Consider the following 23,957-nt stretch of genomic DNA (forward strand, 5'->3'; position numbering starts at 1 on the left):
GGGGAAACCGGAGCACCCGGAGGAAACCCACGCGGACACGGGGAGAACATGCAAACTCCGCACAGAAAGGTCCTCGCCAGCCACGGGGCTCGAACCCGGACCTTCTTGCTGTGAGGCGACAGCGCTAACCACTACACCACCGTGCTGCCCATAATAATAATAATTATTATTATTATTATTACTACTACTACTACTACTGCATAGATTTGTTCTAAAATGTGAACAGATCTTCATGCAAGTCATAAAATTTGATAAAGAGAACCCAATTAAACAAATGCAAAACCACTGTAGTTTTTATATTTATGTACTGAGCAAAATTATACGTGAAATAGTTTTGTCTGAGAAAGTATGTGAACCTTTACTTTTTAGTAACTGGTGACCCCCTTGAGCAGCAATAACCATCTGTAGCATGATACATAAATGTTACCAGTCATATAAATTGTTTCCAGTAACTGGTGATCAATCCTACACAACAGGCTGGAGAAATTTTGGGTCATTCCTCTGTTTCAACTCTGTGATGTTGGTGGGCTTCTTTGCATGAAACTATGCTTTTTCAATCTTTCCACAAAATTTATGTTTGGTTAAGGTCACTTTGATTAGTTATTCCAAAATGTTACATTTCTTCTGCTTTAACCATTTATTTTCAGACCTTCTTGTGTGCTCAGGGTTGTTGTCTTGCTGCATGATCCACTTACAGATAAGCTCCAGTTCACATACAGATATCCTTACATTCGCCTGTAGAATTTGCTGGCACAACATAGAAATCATAGGTCATTCAATGATGGGAAACCATCCTGGACCTGAGGCAGCAAAGTAGCCCCAAACCATGATATCGCCACCCCCATACTTCATGGTTGGGATGAGGGTTTTATCTTGGAAAGCTGTATTTGGTTTTTGCCAAATCTAACGCTTTTCATTTAAACCAAAAAGTTCTATTTTGGATTAATTTGTCCCCAGAACATTCTTCTGGCTCATCCAAATGGTCTTGAGCAAACTTTAGACAGGCAGCAGTGTTCTTTGTGGCGATTAGTGGCTTCCTCCTTGCTATACGGCCATGCACACTGTTCTTGTTTAGTGCTTGCCTGATGGTGGAATCATGAACATTGAAGCCTCTTTTCCACAGCCTGTTCAAGGTAGAAAACTTGCGCCTTTATTCCGCCTTGCATTCTGTATAAAATGTCCAAATGCGGGGGGGGGGGGGGGGGGGGGGGCGTGTCTGTCTGTTCCTCCTCTGGGCCAAAGTGACTGGTAGTAACTGAGCTGGAATCGACGTCTGTGTAAAAGGGACAGTCGGTATGGCGGGACAGCAGTGTGGCATTTTTTACTTCAACCTTCTTCTTTCAGAGACCAGTGCTTATTCAAACACCTCCATCTACAGCGTCGAAGGTCCACACGCCTTTCTGCCTCAAATCACTTCCTACTTCTCTTCACTTTCTCCTCAACATATTACTGATCCCACAAACATGTTGCTCCCATTGAGTCTCTCAACTTCTCTCTTCCTCATGACCCTTGACTTACTTTCTCTCTGTTTTTGCGAGTGCAGTTTTCTGTAACACTTTTTTTTTCTCTCTCCAAAAAAGTCGGCTTGGCTAAAGGACACCAAAAATGTTGCATATATTGAGACTGTTACTTCCCTTAAAGGTGAATTATTTAACAGAAGTGATCACATGTCCATAAGATGCTCAGTAACTATGCTTGTGATTGAAGAGGGGTATAAATGTGACAGCTAACAAGATCACTGGCCATTGTTTTGAAAGCAGCACTGGTATGATTGGGGTTTTCATGTTTCTGATGTGTAGGCATCACCTTAGACACCAAGGCTCCGTTATTACACATCACGCCTCTGGTTGCGGAACACTGGCTCACAGTGTAAAAACTCACACTGGTGCAGCTTCAAGAGTCTCCTTTGATTAAGGCATGGCACACTTCCATAAATCTGTATGGTGAAGACCAGACTTTGATAGTGAAGACCCAAGTTTATGTTCCTGAACCATGAGCAGGCCTGGTCAACTCACCCCTTTAAATTAACTCTTCTTTCTAAAGGTTCACATACATTTTCTCATCTCATCTCATCTCATTATCTCTAGCCGCTTTATCCTTCTACAGGGTTGCAGGCAAGCTGGAGCCTATCCCAGCTGACTACGGGCGAAAGGCGGGGTACACCCTGGACAAGTCGCCAGGTCATCACAGGGCTGACACATAGACACAGACAACCATTCACACTCACATTCACACCTACGGTCAATTTAGAGTCACCAGTTAACCTAACCTGCATGTCTTTGGACTGTGGGGGAAACCGGAGCACCCGGAGGAAACCCACGCGGACACGGGGAGAACATGCAAACTCCACACAGAAAGGCCCTCGCCAGCCCCGGGGCTCGAACCCAGGACCTTCTTGCTGTGAGGCGACAGCGCTAACCACTACACCACCGTGCCGCCCCACATACATTTTCTGACAAAGATATTTAATATTATATAATTTTGCTCAATAAAGAAGTATAAAAACTATAATGTTTTTCATTCATTTGTTTAATTGGGACCTGGCTACTTGTCCAGGGTGTACCCCACCTCTCGCCCAGATGCCCCTTTTCCATCAAATCAGTTCCAGGGCTGGTTCGGGGCCAGTGCTTAGTTTGGAACCGGGTTTTCTGTTTCCACTGACAAAGAACTGGCTCTGGGGCCAGAAAAACCAGTTCCAGGCTAGCACCAGCTCTTTGCTGGACCAGAGGAAAAAACCGCTTACGTCAGCGGGGGGGCGGAGTTGTTAAGACCAACAACAATAGTGAGACCGCGAAAGGTCGCCATTTTTAAATAAGCGACGAGATATCATGGATGCAGTAAAGCAGCAGTCATCCATTATTGTTGTTGTTGCTGCTTCTTCTTCTTTGTGTTGTTGTTGCTTCGATGTTCGCGCCAAGGTTTATGCAAACACAGCGATGTAATTGATGTATACAGTGACGTAATGATGTGGCTCCCCTTAGCACCCCGAGCTATGGAAAAGCAAACTGGTTCTCAGCTGGCTTGCAAGTTGAACGAGTTATGAACCAGCACCAGCACTGGCCCCGAACCAGCCCTGGAACTGATTTGGTGGAAAAGGGCTAATAGTCAGCTGGGATTGGCTCCAGCTTGCCTGCAACCCTGTGGGACAGGATAAGCGGCTACAGATGATGGATGGATGTTTAATTGGGCTCTCTATTTAGTTTTAGAACTTGGATGAAAAGCCATGTAAAACTGCCAAGTAAAACTGAACTTTTAAATAAGTTCAGCAGTCTAAAGGGTGAGGAACAGATTAGGGAAACCCTGTCCTATACCTATTCCCACTGTATGTCTACCTGAGGCAGACGTTTGCATTACAAACAGAATTTTATTTAATACAGAGACTTACTCATCAGTGAGATTATCACATTTCTATAAAGTAACAGTAAATGTCATTTCTCTTAGGTTATTCAGCGAAAAGCTAAATATTTTATACTTCTAAAATTCTGTATTTAAATGAATAGACATCAGTATGCATCAACATCTTGCTCATAATTCAACTCCAAAATAGACAGGAGAGCCCACAGTGCTATGACTGTCTGGTGTTTCTTATACATACTGTAGAAAAACAGGGGACAGGCAGAATTTATTACAGGAGACTAGCTGTAGAAGATCAGAAATAGGCAGAAAGCTAAAACAAAACATTTAAATGTTACAGCCCCAACAACTTTAAGTTTTTGTGGAAGTCAGTTTTTTCTAGCTGCCAGTTAGGCTCCTGGGCATAAACAATCAATGAGAATTCAATCATATCTGCATTCTATGGCACAAGAAATCAAATGTGTAAGCAGTAACATCAAATAGGTTCACACACTGTAAAAGCAAAGTACTGTTTTAGGAGATTTTGCCTAAAACAGTAATTTGCTTTAAAACATTACTATTTAATGTTAAAACTATCTGTACAATTTATTGGTTCTTCAGTTGTGGTGGTGTTTCAAAGAGCAAGTTCACATGCAAAAACTTTGACAAACCTGATTATGATTTGTGCCACACTGACCATTTGTGCCAATGCTTTTAATGTGAAAACCAACCTAGAGGCTCCTCACACACACACACACAAAAAAAAAAAGTAATCTTTAACGTGTACAAAAGAACAATACATATCCATGCATATATCTCATTGTCCTCCCAGGATTGTATTGTACTCTCTACTGCACTTGAAACACATTGATCTTGCTGGTATTCTTCAGTGTCTGTCTGCGGTTACAAAACCAAACTCGTACAACCTCCCTGTCATAATTCAGTTCCTTGGCAATTTCTGTGATCTCCTGCCCAGTTGGAAGTGCATTTTTCTCAAAATAGCTGTTCAAGACTTCGATGGCTTGTGGTGTGAAACTGGTGCGGCGTTTGCGTTTTTTGGATGGCTCACCTCCCACAAATTCCATTAGATTTTGCTGGCCCTTCTGGTTCCAGAGCTCCGCTTCAGCAAGCCAACGCTCTAGAACCGGTTTTAGCTTCTGGGCACTCTTAGGTGTTATATCAAGCTTCTCAAACCTGAAATAGGTCAGATCTTAAGATGCTTCAGATCTTTAAGAGGCCTAGACGTACAGAGATATCATGTATCATTAATAAAGTGAGACAGAATGAATGGAGCGAGAGGGAGCAATAAAGCAAGATTAAAAAAAAAACCTCACCTGCAGATTGCAGACTGACTGTAAGCTGGTCCCTCAGTAGCCGTAAGAGCTTGACCCACTTGGGTTTGCGTCAGTCCCAACGAGAGCCGTCGAATCTTAAAGTTTTTGGCAAATTCACGAATCTCCTCCAGATTAATACCCTCTTCTTCAGTCACCCCAGATTGTGGCTCTAAATATAAAACACAATGGAAAGGTTTCACCCACATTAATTTAAGTCCAGCAGCCCACCATGCAGCAGTATTTAAATACTCAGCAAAAACATCTCTAGTTAATAATCATAATAGGATCTTGGTTATCACTCTATGAATACGGCTCATAAATATGCCCCCAAAATTATCCCACAATAAACAATGTATACAATGGATATCAAACATCAAGATTAATTCTAAAATAAAGTCAAGATCATTTAATAAGATTACATTACAAACATTAAAAATGGCATTCGAAACAATTTAACATTTATGTGAGAATTAAACAACGTTCTGGAGTAAACTTTTAGCCTGTGTGTTCCAAAGCTAACTCCTTTAGCTTGAGCTTCTTGCAGAGTTTGAATTATATAGTATTATTCTACATACTGTACGAGCCACTTTTTCCCATGGAATAAAAACATGTATTCTATTCCCTTCTAGTGGGTTTATTGATGGCATGCAATATTATCATATCGCTTATCCTCCATGTATTAGCCACTCTCCCCAATGGAGAATGAGCATGCAATATTGTTATAATATTGCACGTTGTCATGACAACATGACGTCACACATCGGAGCCCATGCGAAGATCCAATGAGACAACTTTTCTGCTGCACATGCGCGCAATCACTTATTTGTCAGCTAGGAAAGAGAAAAGATCCAGTGCTAGGTTTAAGCACTAAATAAATAAATTGAAAACTGAAACTAAAGACGCGCTGAACACCCGAAAGGCTACCAAACTTCATTATACACTACCGTTCAAAAGTTTGGGGTCACCCAGACAATTTTGTGTTTTCCATGAAAAGTCACACTTTTATTTACCACCATAAGTTGTAAAATGAATAGAAAATATAGTCAAGACATTTTTATGGCCATTTTGAGCATTTAATCGACCCCACAAATGTGATGCTCCAGAAACTCAATCTGCTCAAAGGAAGGTCAGTTTTATAGCTTCTCTAAAGAGCTAAACTGTTTTCAGCTGTGCTAACATGATTGTACAAGGGTTTTCTAATCATCCATTAGCCTTCTGAGGCAATGAGCAAACACATTGTACCATTAGAACACTGGAGTGATAGTTGCTGGAAATGGGCCTCTATACACCTATGGAGATATTGCACCAAAAACCAGACATTTTCAGCTAGAATAGTCATTTACCACATTAGCAATGTATAGAGTGTATTTCTGATTAGTTTAAAGTGATCTTCATTGAAAAGAACAGTGCTTTTCTTTCAAAAATAAGGAAATTTCAAAGTGACCCCAAACTTTTGAACGGTAGTGTATATTCTTCACGCATATTTACAAGAGAAAAACATACCAATGGACATCGAAAAACTGGAAGAGAGACACGTCAGAGATGTAAAACTTCCACTCTAGCTGTGACTGTGACAGTTTGTACACAAACGTGGCTGCGAGGTTTGCGTCATTAAAAGCAGAAGATTTAGAGAGAATTTTGAAAGAGAAAGATGTGCTGAAAGGCTACCAAAACTTCACTGGATATTCTTCACACATTTATCTTCTGCATTAAATATATGGAAAAACTGGAAAAGAGGCATGTTGAAGACATAAAACTTCCGTGCTAGCAAGTGACTGACAATTTGTACACAAACATGGCCGTGAGGTTTGCTTCATTAAAAGCAGAAGATTTAAAGAGAAAGATGCACTGAACACCTGAAAGGCTACCAACTTCACTGGATATTCTTCATGCATATTTACAAGAGAAAAACATATCAATGGACACTGAATGAAAAACTGGAAAAGAAAGCAATAGCGGAAATGCTGTCAAAGTTCTACTTGGGGGTGAGGAAAAGTGATTGAGATTTTTACAAGAGGACTTCACTCGTGGACTTCACTCAGCAAAACCCTTTTGTTTTGAACAACTGCAATGTAACACAATTACAGTGGTGCTTGAAAGTTTGTGAACCCTTTAGAATTTTCTAAATTTCTGCATAAATATGACCTAAAACATCATCAGATTTTCACAGAAGTCCTACAAGTAGATAAAGAAAACCCAGTTAAACAAATGAGACAAAAATATTATACTTGGTCATTTATTTATTGAGGAAAATGATCCAATATTACATATCTGTGAGTGGCAAAAGTATGTGAACCTTTGCTTTCAGTATCTGGTGTAACCTCCCTTGTGCAGCAATAACTGCAATTAAATGTTTCCGGTAACTGTTGATCAGTTCTGCACACTGGCTTGGAGGAACTTTAGCCCATTCCTCTGTACAGAACAGCTTCAACTCTGGGATGTTGGTGGGTTTCCTCACACGAACTGCTCGCTTCAGGTCCTTCCACAGCCTTTCGACTGGATTAAGGTCAGGACTTTGACTTGGCCATTCCAAAACATTAAATTGATTCTTCTTGAACCATTCTTTGGTAGAACGACTTGTGTGCTTAGGGTCGTTGTCTTGCTGCATGACCCACCTTCTCTTGAGATTCAGTTCATGGACAGATGTCCTGACATTTTCCTTTCAAATTCACTGGTATATTTCAGAATTCATTGTTCCATCAATGATGGCAAGCCATCCTGGCCGAGATGCAACAAAACAGGCCCAAACCATGATACTACCACCACCATGTTTCACAGATGGGATAAGGTTCTTATGCTGGAATGCAGTGTTTTCCTTTCTGCAAACATAACGCTTCTCATTTAAACCAAAAAGTTCTATTTTGGTCTCATCCGTCGACAAAACATTTTTTCAATAGCCTTCTGGCTTGTCCACGTGATCTTTAGCAACCTGCAGACAAGCAGCAATGTTCTTTTTGGAGAGCAGTGGCTTTCTCCTTGCAACCCTGCCATGCACACCATTGTTGTTCAGTATTCTCCTGATGGTGGACTCATGAACATTAACATTAGCCAATGTGAGAGAGGCCTTCAGTTGCTTGGAAGTTGCCCTGGGGTCCTTTATGACCTCACCGACTATTACATGCCTTGCTCTCGGAGTGATCTTTGTTCGTCGACCACTGGGAGGGCAACAATGGTCTTGAATTTCCTCCATTTGTACACAATCTGTCTGACTGTGGATTGGTGAAGTCCAAACTCTTTAGAGATGGTTTTGTCATCTTTTCTAGGCTGATGAGCATCAACAACACTTTTTCTGAGGTCCTCAGAAATCTCCTTTGTTCGTCCCATGATACACTTCCACAAACATGTGTTGTGAAGATCAGACTTTGATAGATCCCTGTTCTTTAAATAAAACAGGGTGCCCACTCACACCTGATTGTCATCCCATTGATTGAAAACACCTGACTCTATTTTCACCTTGAAATCACTGGTTCATCTTAGAGGTTCACATACTTTTGCCACTCACAGATATGTAATATTGGATCATTTTCCTCAATGAATAAATGACCAAGCATAATATTTTTGTCTCATTTGTTTAACTGGGTTCTCTTTCTCTACTTTTAGGATTTGTGTGAAAATCTGATGATGTTTTAGGTCATATTTATGCAGAAATATAGAAAATTCTAAAGGGTTCACAAACTTTCAAGCACCACTGTAACTACTACCAAAAGTAACTTTGAACTTGAACTGTCAACCTGGATATAGCTTGTATGTAAGTTGGGTTGTTGTTCAGGCTTTTTGGAATTGCATAATTTGTATTGTTAGAACTTTGACTTTGTACATGTACTGTACATTGGATTGACAGAACATTGTATTACATTAGATCAGAATCAGCATTCAATATTGTTACCCCGTTCTTAACTTTTTGTAAAATCTATAACTGTTCCATCGAATGTCTATGTATAATAATAATAACAATAATAATAATATTGGCTGTCTTTTTTTAAATGGTATATCAGATGTATTCCATTCAGCTAGCACGATACTGAACTTGTCTTCGACTTGTTCAACCTCATGCTAGCTAAATGGAATATATCTGATATACCACTCAAAGCTAGCAAATATTATTTAAATATTTGACAGGGTCAACTTTTTTTTTTCCTCCATGGATGTTTGTACAGGAATCCATTTTAATACAGGTGCATGTTTCCATGAACTAGTGTCTATATATGGTCATGGGAAGCCATGTAAAATCATGGGGGTTTACATGCTCCTTTAAGTCTGTTATTTATTTATCTATCGGGGCCTAATTACCGTAATCATTGTGTGGTCCTCACTGACTTCTAAAAATAAATAAATACACCACCCCCAATAGATTTCAATATATACTTTTTTCCAAAAGGCAAAATCAACATTCAGAAACCAGGTGGGGGAAAATAAGTACACCCTACAACTCAGTAACATGTAGAACCACCTACAGCAACAATAACTTCAAGTAAATGTTTTCTGTAGGAACTTCTCCATCTCTCACATCATTCTGGAGAAAACATTCATAAATGTTTGATGGCATTTGCTTATGCACAGCTCTCTTAAGATCCCACCACAGCATCTCAATGGGGTTGATATCCAGATTCCAACACCTTCAGTTTTTCTACTTTAGCCTTTCAGATGTTGATTTGCTGGCGTTTGCAATCATTGTCCTGTTGCATGACCCAATTTTGGTCCAGCTTAAGCCGTTCACATTTGTCTCAAGAACATTCTGGTATAAAGTGGAGTTAATTTGTAGTCTTAATGACAGCAAATTTCCCAGGTCCTGTGGCTGCAGAACAAGCCCAAATCATCACCCCACCACCACCAGGCTTACAGTTGGTATGAGGTGTTCGTGGTCATATGCTGTATTTTTTTTTGCCAAATAAGGTTGTGTACCCAAACATCTCCACCTTGGTCTCATCAGTCCAAAGGACCTTTTGTGGGTTGTTCAGATGCAATTACTTTGAAGAGAAAGGGCTTTTTACTTGCCACCCTTCCATGAAAGAGGCCTGTACATGACGTAGCTCTTGGGGTTTTCTTTCAGCATTAAATGGTCTGTCTTTGGACTGGATTTGCTGGAATACATCTTCATGGGAAGTTCTTCTTGGAAAGATCGGCAACTGTCTTAAAGGCTCTCCATTTGTAAACAGTCCTCCTCAGTGTAGAATGGTAAATTTCAAATTGTTTGGAGATGGCCTTATAACCCTTCCCAGATTGATGAGCAGCAACAATTGCTTCTCTGAGGTCATGGCTGATGTCCTTTCTTCTTGGCATAATGCAGACACACACCTGAGTGCTCCAGAATACCAAACTGCCAAAAGTTCTTCTTTTATAGAGGTAATCACACTTCTTGATGATTAACTAATCCTGTGCATTTCATTAGTAACCATTAGTAACAGCTGGCTGCTAATTACTCTTAATGATTATGGAAGTAGGAAGGGTGTATTTATTTTTTTCCATACCTGGTTTCTGAATGTTGGTTTACTTTTTGGGGAAAAAAAAGACATTTTTAAATACATGTTTTTTGTGTCACTTGAGGTTATTTATAGTCAAGTCAAGTTTATTTGTATAGTGTTTATTTATTTATTTATTTGTATATAGTTTATTTGTCGCAAAGCAGCTTTACAGAATTTGAATTACTTAAAATATGAGCTAATTTTATCCCCAATCTATCCCCAACGAGCATGCCTGTGGCAACGGTGGCAAGGAAAAACTCCCTCAGACGACACGAGGAAGAAACCTCGAGAGGGACCAGACTCAAAAGGGAACCCATCCCCATCTGGGCAACAACAGACAATATGACTGTAACATTAACAGTCCTAACAAAGTCAGCTTCATTGATGCTATAAACCCCCCCACCAACGGAAACCCGAGTGCAAAACCGTTCATGGTAACCGCAGTCCCAAAGTCAGCAAGTCAACTGCAGTCCCCAGCCACAAAAACACCACTGCAAGAGTCCAGAGCGTCCTCCAGGCGCGACCCCCAACTGTCCACATGGGGCCGCCCTCCACAGGAGCGATGCGATGAGACTCCAACCACACACAGGGCACCAGGATGGACCAGGCAGGTCCGAGGAGCAGAAGAGGTCAGCATCTTGATCCCAGGACCGACATGTAACTCAGAGGGACAGATTTCGGGGGGGAGAAGAGAGAGAAAACACAGATCGTTAGGTATGCCCAATGTCACCTGAATAAGTAGGAACAGTATACATAATGCACTGAGTACAAGCAGGGACTCCGGCAACTAACTATGACAGCATAACTAAAAGGGGAGAGCCAGAAGGTAACACAGGCATGAGGGAGCCCCGGGACATAAAGCAGCCAGCCACTACACCGTCAACAAACTCGAGTGAGCAAGCGAGTGGGGACTGACAGCATCCATACATCCCAGTTTACCAAAACACTCTATGTCTGAGGACCCTCCAGATCTACACCTTTACCTCATAAACACCATTAACAAAAGGCTTGACTAAACAGATATGTTTTCAGCCTAGACTTAAACACTGAGACTGTGTCTGATTCCCAAACACTACTTGGAAGGCTGTTCCATAACTGTGGGGCTTTGTAAAAAAAGGATCTGCCTCCTGATGTAGCCTTCATTATATGAGGTACCAGCAGATAGCCTGCACCTTTTCATCTAAGTAGGCGTGGCGGGTCATAGAGGACCAGAAGTTCACTCAGGTACTGTGGCACAAGACCATTCAGTGCTTTAAAGGTCAATAGTAGTATTTTATAATCAATACGAAATTTGATTGGGAGCCAAGGCAGTGTGGATAAGACAGGGGTGATGTGGTCATATTTTCTAGTTCTAGTAAGGACTCTTGCTGCTGCATTTTGAACTAATTGGAGCTTATTTATGCACTTATTGGAACATCCAGACAGTAAGGCATTACAATAATCCAACCTGGAGGTAACGAAGGCATGAACTAGTTTTACCGCGTCATGTAGTGACATTAAATTTCTTATCTTAGCAATATTTCTGAGATGAAAGAAAGCTATCTGGGTAACATTATCAATGTGAGTTTTGAATGAAAGACTGGGGTCAATAATCACTCCGAGGTCTTTTACTGCTGCACGTGAAGAAACAGAAAGGCCATCCAGAGTTACTGTGTAATCAGAAAACTTACTCTTTCAATTACGTTCATTATGTCTTATATTAAATATAGTTACAATACAATTTACAGACAAAAGGAAGGTTTTGCCATGGGAGACCCACCATCAGCCATCATGTGCGGCTTTTTCATGGAAGATCTGGAACAGAAAGCACTCACTACAATACCAGCAGAATACAGGCCAACACTCTGGAAACGTTACGTGGATGACATACTAGAAAAAGTTAAGAGGGGACACACTCAACAACTCACCGACCATCTCAACACCATAGATAATACCGGTAATATAAAATTCACACATGAAGAAGAAACGGAGCAGTCAATAGCATTTTTGGATTTAAAAATACATCACACAGAAGATGGGGACATCAAAATAAAAGTACACAGAAAACCCCCACACACCGACCAATATTTAAACTGGACTTCCGAACACCCCATAATTCACAAAATATCAGTAGTCAGAACATTACATGAACGCACAGCAATAATTACAGATCCACAGGACAAAGAACAGAAGGAACAACATATACAACACGCACTGAAGGCATGTCAATATCCACATTGGGCAATATCCAAAGGGGTGGAACAGGTTAAGAACAACAAAACACAGAAGAAAGAGAAAAAACAAACTAACAAACAAGAACACAGGGGAGTAGTTACATTACCATACATTAGGGGAATAACTGAACGCATTCAAAGAGCAATGAGGAAACACAACCACACCTGTCAAACCATACACAACACTCCGTCAGATCCTGGTTCATCCCAAAGACAGAATACATCCGGACAACAGATGCAACACCATATATGAGATTCCATGTCAATTATGCAATAAAACTTACATTGGGGAGACAGGAAGGAGTTTCAACACAAGAAAAAATGAACATAAGAAAGAGTGCGAAAAGGAGACAGCTATAAGACAAACCCGAACAATAAAAGAAAAGGCACAACAGGAAAATTATAAGTCAGCCATAACAGATCATTGCAAAAGGGAAAATCATATTATGGACTGGGGGAATGCCAGAGTCATCCGCACAGAAGATAATAAACATCAGCGCTGGATCAGGGAGGCCATAGAGATCCGTAAGCGAAGCCCGAGGACCATCAACCGAGATGAGGGATCATACATGCTCTCCCATACCTGGAGTGCCATCTTGCAGGGGACGAACTGACAGTAGAAGGCGTGACCGACCTGTCAATCCAGACAGGAAGGCCACGCCTTCGGAAACATCAGCTGATAAAAGATGCGTCACCAATAACATCCGGTGACACTCTGAGGAAGACGACAGTCGTACGTCGAAACATGTCAGGTAAACAAACCCAAAAACTAGATGTCTGATAAAAAAAGAAACAAAAAACTAACAGAAAACTTACTTCTAGCTGCATGTGGTCCTAATACAAGTACTTCAGTCTTGTCAGAGTTAAGCAGAAGGAAGTTAATAAGCATCCAGTGTCTAATGTCCTTTACACATTCCTCAATTCTATTAAGCTGGTGTCTCTCATCAGGTTTTGCAGAAACATACAACTGTGTGTCATCAGCATAACAGTGGAAACTAATATAATGTTTACAAATAATATCACCCAGAGGTAACATATATTAAGAAAAAAGCAGTGGACCCAAGACAGAACCTTGTGGAACACCAAACTTTACCTCAGTACGTCTAGAAATATCACCATTTATATCAACATACTGCTAGCGATCAGTTAAATAAGAGCTGAGCCAGGAGAGGGCCGTTCCCTTAACTCCCACAACATTTTCTAGTCTATCCAGAAGAATGGAATGATCAGTGGTATCAAATGCTGCACTAAGGTCAAGCAACACAAGCAGCGAGACACAGCCGTGATCAGATGCCAACAGTAGGTCGTTTACTACTTTAACCAAAGCTGTCTCTGTTCTATGATGAGGTCTAAATCCTGACTGATACATTTCATGGATGTTATTCCTATGTAAATAGGAGCATAACTGCTGTGCCCCAGCTTTTTCAAGGATCTTGGAGATAAAGGGGAGGTTTGATATTGGCTGATAATTGAACAGCTGACAGGGATCAAGGTCAGGTTTTTTAATCAGGGGTTTGATAACTGCTAGTTTAAAGGATTTGGGTACATAGCCAACATGGATTAAAGTTTTCCGTCGCTACGACAGATTTCCGTCAACTGGGAGCGCTAAAGGTCAATAATGAGATTGATGCAGATCTGAGGAAGAAAAAAAAGGGGGTAGGCCCATAGGTCTGACACCGATGTGATTTAGAACTTCACCAAGCTGCTGTGATTGCCTGTTGTTGGACCCTTTCTCGTGCTATGTTTGAGTATATGTAAAGGAATAAGTTGTTGCGCTAGATAGGCCTAAATAAATAAATAAATACAGCCTCCGCTACTGTCTAGTCCCAGGGAGGCTAGGCGTAAGCAGCGAGCCGCGGTGCTCGGCTTGAGTTTCGTTTCTATCGGCGGCTCCAGCCCGGCTTTGCACGCTCGTAACTCGGCCAGGGGAGGTCCCAGCCTCCCCAAACTTGGCAGCCAGCGACCTCTGCCCTCTCCCCAACGAACCAGCGCTGCACGCCTCGGGACGCGATTCACCCCGAGGCGAGCCGCGGCGCTCCGCATCAGTTTCCTTTTAACAGCGGCTCCACTGATGAAACAATCTGGCTGTCCTACTACTAGGCAACTACTTGCCTACTACTAATACTAGGCTACTAATGTAGTAGTAGTAGTAATAATAATAATGATATTTGCCTATTGAAAGGTGATCAGGTAAAAAATCTAAACAGCCCTTTTGAAGACCTATGCTATTAAGCCTTTTGTAGGTTAAACAGGCTTCGGCAGACAACGTTCTGGAAAAGCTATATTTTTCTTTGGTTTGATTAGCCTACGATTTAATCTTTAAACATTATGGTTTCAGCAGTTCGCTTAAACATTGGAGGCTGCAGAGTCGGGCTGCAAGATTTCCCGACACTTGTTTAAGATGCCAAACTTCATAGTAAGGAGAAAATAATTCCACAGTATTTACTGCCTCGTCAGTCTCAAAAATTAATAGTGAAGGACCAACGCGAATTAAGTCCCAAAAAAAACATCTCGTAGGCCTATATTTTACATTTTCAAAAAAGTCCGGAATTGGAAGTCGGTCAGTGGAGTGTAATGAAGTGTCTCATTCACTAAGCACAAAAGGTCAGAAAACAGTGGAAGCCAATACTCCGAAGCTCAAAATTCAGGAAAGTGGCTCCGGTGTCGCAAGTGCACAAGAACAGTTATTTGAAAGTTAACCTAATGAATTTGTGCGTGCGCGTGCGATTTCATGAAGAACTGGGACAATTGGCATTCGGTGAAAGATTCACACCTATGACTCATTATATTCATGCGCGCCCTCTCGCCCACTGTTGCTTCGTTTTCCTGATTTACACGAGTGTCTGAAGACGGAGTTTTCAGAAATCTCCACTCTGCCTAGAGTTTGCGAAAATAGCTGTTTTCAGTGACTGAAACCTCCGTATACAGTACCAGTCAAAAGTTTGGAAACACCTTCAAATTCGATGTTTTTATTTTTAATTTTTTTTTCCTACATTGTAAATGAATACTAAAGTCATCCAGACTATGCAGCAACACGTAAGGAATCATTTAGTAAACTTTAAAATGTTAATCAAACCAAAATATGTTTTAGATTTTAGGTTCTTAAAGTAGGCACCTTTTGCTTTGATTACAGCTTTGCACACTCTTGACATTCTCTCAATCAGCTTCATGAGGTAATTGCTCGAAATGGTTTTCCAACAGCCTCGAAGGAGTTCCCAGAGGTGCTGAGCACTCGTTGGCTGCTTTGCCTTCACTCTGCGGTCCAACTCATCCCAAACTTTTTCGGACTGACTGACCTTCATTTCTTAAAGTAATGATGGACTGTCATTTTTCTTTACTTAGTTGAGTAGTTCTTGGCATAATATGGATTAGAGCAGTACTCAAATAGGGCCATTCACTGTATACCAACTCTACCTTTTCACAACACAACTGCTGGTCTCAAACACATTAAGAGGTCAAGAAATTCAAGAAATTAACTCTTGACAAGGCACAGCTGTAAACTGAAAGCCACTCCAGGTGACTACCTCATAAAGCTGACTGAGAAAATGCCAAGATGTGCAAAACTGTCATCTAAGCAGAAGGTGCCTACTTTGAAGAATCTAAAATATAAAACATATTCTGGTTTGATTAACACTTTTTTTGTTTACCAAATAATTCCATATATATTTCTTCATAATGTCGATGACTGACTTTAGTATTAATCTACAATTCAGAAAATTTTAAAATAATGAAAAACCACTGAATTAGAGGCGTTTCCAAACTTTTGACTGGTACTGTAGGTGTGAATGAGAGGTGCAACCGAATAAATAAATATGCGTCTTTTTTATCTGGCTACATGTAGGCTATCACTGCGCAAAGCCTCTAATGTTGAAATGGTAGTAATATTTGTTAAAATAATAGTAGGCTAATTTCTACATTAATTGGTAAAATGGCACAAGGGATGTGATGGGGGGATGGCCGTTTTATAAGGGGGATGACTTGAGATTTTTATTTCAGAAGGGGGATGCCATCCCCCACATCCCCCCTCAACTCGAGTACTGCGTATAAGGCCATATTTCACTGGACATAAGCCCTTTGATTTCCATCACTAGAGCGCGTCAAATTACTTTCAGTTTTGCCAGCATGGACACGCTTCTTTTAAATGAAGGCACAGATGTGTCAGACATTGACAAAACAGTAAAGAATAAGTGGATAATGGCAAGCTCCTGCTGCTGTGCCAAGGAAAAAGAAACAAAAACAGGCATCAGGTGTTGCCAAACTAGATGCCTTTGGCTTCACTGTGAAGAAGCAGAAAAAGTGAACTTTCACTTTACTTTTCTTGTTTCCTGGCTTTATTTCAACAGATTTTCTTATTTTTCTTTCTGTTCCACTCTTTTGAAAGCATGGTTCAAGTTCGACTGCACTTGCACTTTTCTCTTAACCACTGTTGTGCATTACTAAAGTATTGTTGAAATAAATTTGCACTTTGCGCTGAAAACTTGATGTTTCATCATTTATAGCCAGTAATGACAATGGTAAAGTCTTGCCTTAGCTTTAGTCATTGTTAAAATTATGTAAATGTACTATAAGTAGGGGCCGAGGGGATAATGGACAACATGACGTTTAAAATTTGACGCATCACTGATGTGGTAGGGGCCAACGACATGGAGCTTTTTTTCAGTCAGATGATTTTTTTTTGCTTTAATCCATGAGCCAATCGTAAGAGAAGAATTTATTATTTTTAGAAGCGGTTCAATTACTTCAGGTATTATCTGTTTGAATAGATGTGTAGGTAAGGGATCTAGTACACAAGCTGAGGCTTTTGATGCCGAGATTAATGAAAGTAATTCAGTTTCTTTTAGGGGAGTAAAACATTCTAATTGATGATCTGATACAGTTATATTGTTAACTACAAGGTCACTTACATTGACCTTAAATTAGTAGTTTGAATTTTTTGTCAGATATTCTCAATTTTGTCATTAAAAAAATTCATGAAATCGTTACTATTACATACTACAGGTATGCATGTGTCTATAGTGGACTTATTCCTGGTTAATTTTGCTACAGTATTAAATAGGAATCTAGGATTATTTTTGTTATTTATAGAAGTTGGTGAGGACCGCACAATTGTTATTTAGGCTCTGATAAATAAAAATATAAACTTGAAGTAGCTTACAATTTAATTGCCTAGCAGCTGGGGCTAGTAGTGGCAACACATGTTTCTTGTGTCATTTTATTTCTCACACATGTCCATACCTATCCAGTATGAAGCAAGACTCTCTATTGTGCTATACACGCTAGAGACGACTGGTATACAACTGGTTACCTGTGATAATGAACTGTGTGATGTTGGATCAAATCACAACAGTCTGTGCACTCTAAAATTAATGTGTTGAAATACTTGTAACAAAAGTATTTCAAAATGTATTCCTATTGATCAAGGGTGATTCTAGAGCTTAGTCACTGGAGGACTCAACCCCCAAATGAGAATGTATGAACTGGAGAAAAAACAAACAAACAAACAAACAAACAAAACCCCTATATTTGTCTGAATACAAAAAGTGAGAACATGCATATTTGTCTAGCCTGTCTATCAACTGTCTTTATATGGGGAAACACAATGCTAGCTTATATTTCAGGTTAAAATTATGAGAAGCTGAAACAGACACAGACTCCTCCATATGCTATGAAAAAGGGGCTGAAGGGGTTTTAATGTCTTGTGAAATAGCCTCCATGAACAGAGATAGTAAGTTGCTTCAAAATGAACTGAAAGATTTGGCACCCTCTGTTTAGTTACCCCTGCCTATGGTGTCCAGGTTAAGGAGTGCAGTCCAAGAAATACCATACATCTGTATGCTCTCAGCTGGAAACAATGTGCAGGGTCTCTGCAGGATCTGCTAGACACAGAAAAGTCTTCACCTATGGTGAAGATATATTGCTGGAAGGGTCAAAAACTTGTCACACTCTTTCTGATGGGAGGAAGGCACTTTCGTTTGTCATGCTCCCCCAATAGCCTGTTGTGGGAACTGTTTCTCGTGCAACAGAAATGGGTTTCTCAAAGCTGCTGTTTCACTAGTCATCACCAAGACAGAAAGAACTGCATGCCTTGGCAAAAAAAATTGCATGCCTTGCTTGCACTGGTGGCCAGATGACTTCAGAGTGACCTTGGGGTTGAATCTGGGGTTTCTGCCCCATCAAATGACCTCCTTTTGTTTACTAAATTATTGACCTTGCAGCATTCTATTAGAGTGAACCTGCTAAACATTCTTTGTTATGCCCAGTATACATCCAACAGTACTGTTTGAACCAGATGGTGGTGACTTGACTTGGATCAATTGTTCATGTCACAGAAGTTTTTGGCAATCTTCCCTGTCTAAACAGAAACTGACCCACTGTGTGATGGACATCACCACCTTGGCCCACAAGCTGGTCAGATACCAGGACCCTAGTATAACATACCACTCTAGTTTTGACTCCTCATGGGAATACTTAAAGCATATACACAGAGCCATGGCCTCATTTTCGTTTATAAATGCCTTGAGACCTCAAGAATGGCACAGGAATATTTTTAAGCGTTAAAAATAAATCTAATATAGTAATTTTTATGATAAAATTGATTTATATAGGTAGCGGTCCGAGTGAATGACCTTGACGTCCGTAATGTCACAACAGGAAGGCTATCCGTCTCATCGCCATTTCCGCTATACTAAAACACAGAGCTGACTGCAACTCCGATCCTGATTTTGATCTAATTTATCGCCATGCCATGTAGATGTGTTTTTGGCTGGTGCAGCAACACGACAGAAGCTGGATTTACATTGCATTCATGGTCCAAGAATGTTCAAACTGCAAAGATTTGGACGCATTTAGTGAGAAGTTCTGGGGCACATTGGGCACCTATGAAGTGGTCTCTCCTCTGCTCTGCACATTTTACTGAAGACTTGTACGAAACCTCTGATCTGTTGAGGAGTGTTGGCCATATTGAAAGAGGGTGCAGTACCAACAATTAAAGAAAAAGAAAACTACAAGAAAAGGAAATTATTTATTTCATTTATTTTTTTAAAAGGAAAGTGAGTTCAGTTACACCAGTCCTCCCTGAGTGACCCGAGGGTTGTTGCTAAAACCTGGGACGGAACGGGACATATCGCTCAGGCATTGACCTCTCTGCAGTTGTTGCTAAAACCGGTGACATCCCGTTCCGTCCCGGGTTTTAGTAATTGCCTGAGCCTAGCAGTAATGGCGGACTACACAGTATGAAGAAAAGTGAATGAGTGGAGCAGCCGACTTATTTCTAAACTGGAAATTGCTGCCATCTCGCCCTTAAATGTGAAGAAGCGAATGAACGGAAAACTGAACAAACAACTGAAAGTCAGATTGTTTCAAAAACAATCGGCCTTCAAGAAGCGAGAACACAGACGGGTAAGCTCTGACTCTCATTTGGATTTAAAAAAACCCCAAAACACATTGTTTACCTGCATTTAGATTAATACACGTAACTTGTATTGCGTGTTTAAGTTACCGGTATAAGATTATTTAATTTGCTTCAGAATGTGATTGTCTCAGTTCATCTGATTATTTAATTAGCCTTTTATGTTTTATCAGTGAAAATGCATGCATGTACATGTATGTTGCATAAATTATAACACCGTCCTGTTTTAATGAGAGTCAACCCACAATCAATGAAGTCAAATCAGTCTTAGTTGAGCAAGTCAGTATTTCAGTACTTCAAACTTTCACCGTAAATGATTATTTATATGACTTTGGTCTATAGCTGTAAAAGGCCTCGGCCTTAAAACCGGTTCCCGCTGTGACGTCACGCACTCGGCTGGCTGGCTCAGCGGGGCAGCTCGAATGCCAACTTTGCAGTTGATTTTAACTCTCAAAAATATATATTTTTTTATTCCCACTTGTGCAGCATACAAGAGTCAAGGATGGAGATACTATCCACTCAGAAATTTATTTAAAAATAAAGGCTCTGCTTATGTAACGGGCGTAGCTCTGCCCTGCACTTCGACTACTCTGCGTTGTGTTGTGCACAATGAAAAGCTGGACACGAGAAGACTCTGGAATCACTGACTGGTTTATTGTCTCCACTGGTTTACCACAAACTCCATCTGGTGTCTGGTGTATAATGAAACATACTGTAGGAGAGCAGAGCACACACATGATCATCCTCAAAATGCATGACAAAAGAAAACCAACTTAATCATGCAATACACAAGAGGATGAAATGGCGGCATCACACACACACAATGAAAACTTAACTGGACTAGCTCGCTCTCCCCCAAAGTGTCTCAATATTCCCCACAACTGAAAAATACTGACAGAAATCTGCACACATACCCCGCTACACCCCTATAAGAAAAGTTCCCGTTTGTAAGTCCATAATAACGAGAAATAAATCTTACTTTCATTCTAACAGTCTTAATACGTACCTCTCTCAGTCAAGTTTTTAGCGGCAACTGACGAGAGGTCAGAAATCAACACAAGAAAGCTTATCTGATGACTGCCACAATAAAAGTCCAAAATAAAAATACATGAATAAATGATAACACACAAAGAAAAATACGCTCTGTTGAAGGGTTTTGGTGAGATTTCAATTTACAAAATAAAATGCAATAATAACCTAACTTATCTCTGTTAGATGCACCATTCAAGGAAGCACTGTTGCTACGTGGGCATCACCGTGCACCTTCTCTAGGTTCTATAAAGGTTAACATTGCCCCTCACCACTGACATGAGCATGGCAGTCATCTCTGAACACATCTGCAGGCAGTCCTAAGGTGGGTTGGTTCCTCATAACATTGTGGCATATATTATCCAGGTGTTATTCACTGCCCCTGGTGGGCAGTGGGGTGAAATAGAATTAATCTAGAAACAGACTTTTGAAAAAATTATATTATTTTATGTTACAAAAAGCCTGAATTAATACTTTAGGGGTGCTGAACTGATAAATACTAAAGCCGTCTTACACTATATGGCCAAATGTTTGTGGACACCTGACCTTCCCCAAACTGTTGGTGCAAAGGTGCAATCATACAATTGTCGACAATGTCTTCATATGCTGTAGCTTTTAAGATTTCCCTTCAATGGAATTAAGGGGCCCAGTCCAAATGTGCCAAGCAATATCGCTGTGCACAAAGTGAGCGAAAGGGATATTCAGCAAGCACATATGGGTATGATGGTGAGGTGTCCACAGACTGTATGTTTGATCATATCTATCTAGGGTCTAGAATCACCTGGCTAATAATTCTGCATTGACTCTTTCTTCAACTATAGCTGATTACAAGCGAGATCATTAGATTATCACTTTCAGTAATGTGGAGCATCAGTTATGAGGATCTATTAATTTCAGTATCCAAAAGATAGGAAGTAGACACTGTGATTTTATATGCATATATGTAACCAGAAACATATAGCTTGATGTCATCCTTAATGTAACCATACACATACTCTGTGTGTGTGTGTGTGTGTATGTGTATATATATGTATGCACACACAGAGTTGGGGGGGGGGGGGGGGGGGGGGGGCATTGCCCCTGGGCCCTCACCCTAGCCGTACGGGGCCCACCCTTTGATATTCAGGCCCTCCCAATAAATGTGCCTTACGCAATTTCATTGGAAATTCCTTGAAACCTACAAGTTTTCACATGATTACAGACTAGTTGACCTACCGTATATATCTCTCATTTTTGCTACACATTCTTATCATGGTTAAAAAAAATAAAATAAAAAAAAAAACCTGTGAAATCCCTAAACAAACTTAAAATATAATAAATTGTAATGTTTTCAAGCTAAACTAAGCTGTTCCTTTTGTATTTAATTGTTTTTTGATTGAGGAATTTGCAAAAAAACTGCAATGCATGATGGGTAGGATCTAAAGGCTGACTAACGTCCTCATCTGTCTGACGACATACAACAAGACTAGGAAGGTGCATGCCTGGTTGTGGTTGTTGGTTGTCTACTAGAAACGAATTCAGCATGTTTAAAAGTAAAAGTGGGGCACAAAAGAGGAAGGAAAATAAAAATAAAGAGGAGGCAAACTCTAAACTTCCAAAGTTGGATTCATTTTTTACTTTGCCTTCTCCTGTCCCTGAATTTGCTAGTAGTGAACATGCATTGCCCTGTGTTAGCACTAGCAGCAGTAGTGTGGTGGTGCTTAGCAGTAGCTCCAGCCAAAGTCATTTCGAGGAGGGTGGGGAATGTGGAGACGGGTTAGCTGAGATGAGCAACCAGAATCAGGAGGCTAGGGAATGTGGAGAGTTAGCTGAAGTGAGCAGCATGATTCCCAGCATGGAATCATCAAACCCAGATAATTTTTCAACAGACCGTGGTAATTTCCCTGAAAACATTGCAGATGCTAATGTGAAGAGGTATATCCTTCAAACTGGCCCATGTAAGCCAAATGGTCTCTTTCCTGTCACTGGCAATCAGTTTTTTAACTCATTACTACACATCTGTCACTAAAGCTGGTATTAAACTTCCACAAAGCTGGTTATGCTACTCGCCCAAGCTTGACTGTGCATATTGCGAGCCTCACTGGCTTTTTGTCAGTCGTCAAGCCCCCTCCAACAATAATGACTGGGTAAACGGAGTTAGAGATTGGAAACATATCTCCTCCAAAATTGCAGTGCATGAATCTACCCAGATCCATGTGTAGTCTATGAGCAGTGGAAACTCCATGGTACAATAGATGCTGATATGGAGAGGGATCTTCATAATGCGGCTAACTTTTGGAGGCAAGTGTTAGAGCGCATTGTGAATGTCACACTTAACGTCATGTAACATGGCATTTAGGGGACACCGAGAGTCCATTGGGCAGGGGAACACAGGAAACTTTTTGTCCATCATTGAACTGTTGGCCCGCTATGACCCTGTCCTGAAAGAGCTGATCAGCCGGCCCGAGGGATCAGTTAAATATCTGAGCCATGCTATTCAGGATGAGATCATTTATATATTATCACACAGAGTCAAGAGCAACCATTTTATTCCATCATTATGGACACCACTCAAGACGTAGCAAAGCGCGATCATCTGAGCCAGGTCTTCAGATATGTTTTAATTGATCGAGACGAAATGGGTGTTGCTACAGATATCAGGATATTTGAGGCTTTTCTTGGATTTGAGATAACTGTGAACGCATCCACTTCTGAACTGGAGGGCCGAATTATTAGCTGCATTGAAGGGAATGGCTTAGATCTCTCCAAATGCCGTGGACAAGGTTATGACGGCGCAGCGAACACGAGCGGAATTTATTCTGGTGTTCAAGCGAGAATAGCGGAGCGGGAGCCCCTTGCTTTGTACGTGCACTGTATGGCTCATTGTCTGAATTTGGTACTGAATGATTCTGTCAAAACTATCCCAGAGATTAGACAGTTTTATGATGTGGTTGAACAACTGTACAACTTTTTTGCCAACAGTGTTAAGAGATGGGCATTACTTAGCGACTTATTGAGCCCAGAGAGCAGGGACATAACCTTGAAACACCTCTGCCCAACCCGCTGGTCCTCCCGCTACAATGCGCTTGTTGCGTTAAAGTACAGATATGGAGACGTCATTAAAACTCTCGACAAGCTCTCACTTACAAGCGAGAAAACAGATGAACGAGATGAGGCACATGCACTTAAAAAGGCCATT

General features: G+C 40.7%; 1 protein-coding gene across 7 annotated transcripts in view; it reads right to left on the bottom strand.

Moving 5' to 3' along the window:
- The window catches only part of pou6f1 (POU class 6 homeobox 1), a 156,098-nt gene that overhangs the window by 16,441 nt on the left and 115,700 nt on the right, over positions 1-23,957 (bottom strand). For 5 of the 7 annotated variants that reach the window (XM_060937326.1, XM_060937321.1, XM_060937323.1 and 2 more), the window contains 2 exons: positions 4,668-4,836; positions 4,403-4,527 (listed from right to left, as the gene is read on the bottom strand). In XM_060937326.1, coding sequence (XP_060793309.1) covers positions 4,403-4,527; positions 4,668-4,836 — 294 coding nt within the window. Of the gene's footprint in view, positions 1-3,162; positions 4,572-4,667; positions 4,837-23,957 lie in introns of those variants that run through there. The other 2 variants (XM_060937322.1, XM_060937327.1) reach the window with 2 other exon arrangements.

This window comes from Neoarius graeffei, chromosome 13, assembly GCF_027579695.1.
Source record: "Neoarius graeffei isolate fNeoGra1 chromosome 13, fNeoGra1.pri, whole genome shotgun sequence".
NCBI classification, from domain to species: Eukaryota; Metazoa; Chordata; class Actinopteri; order Siluriformes; family Ariidae; genus Neoarius; species Neoarius graeffei.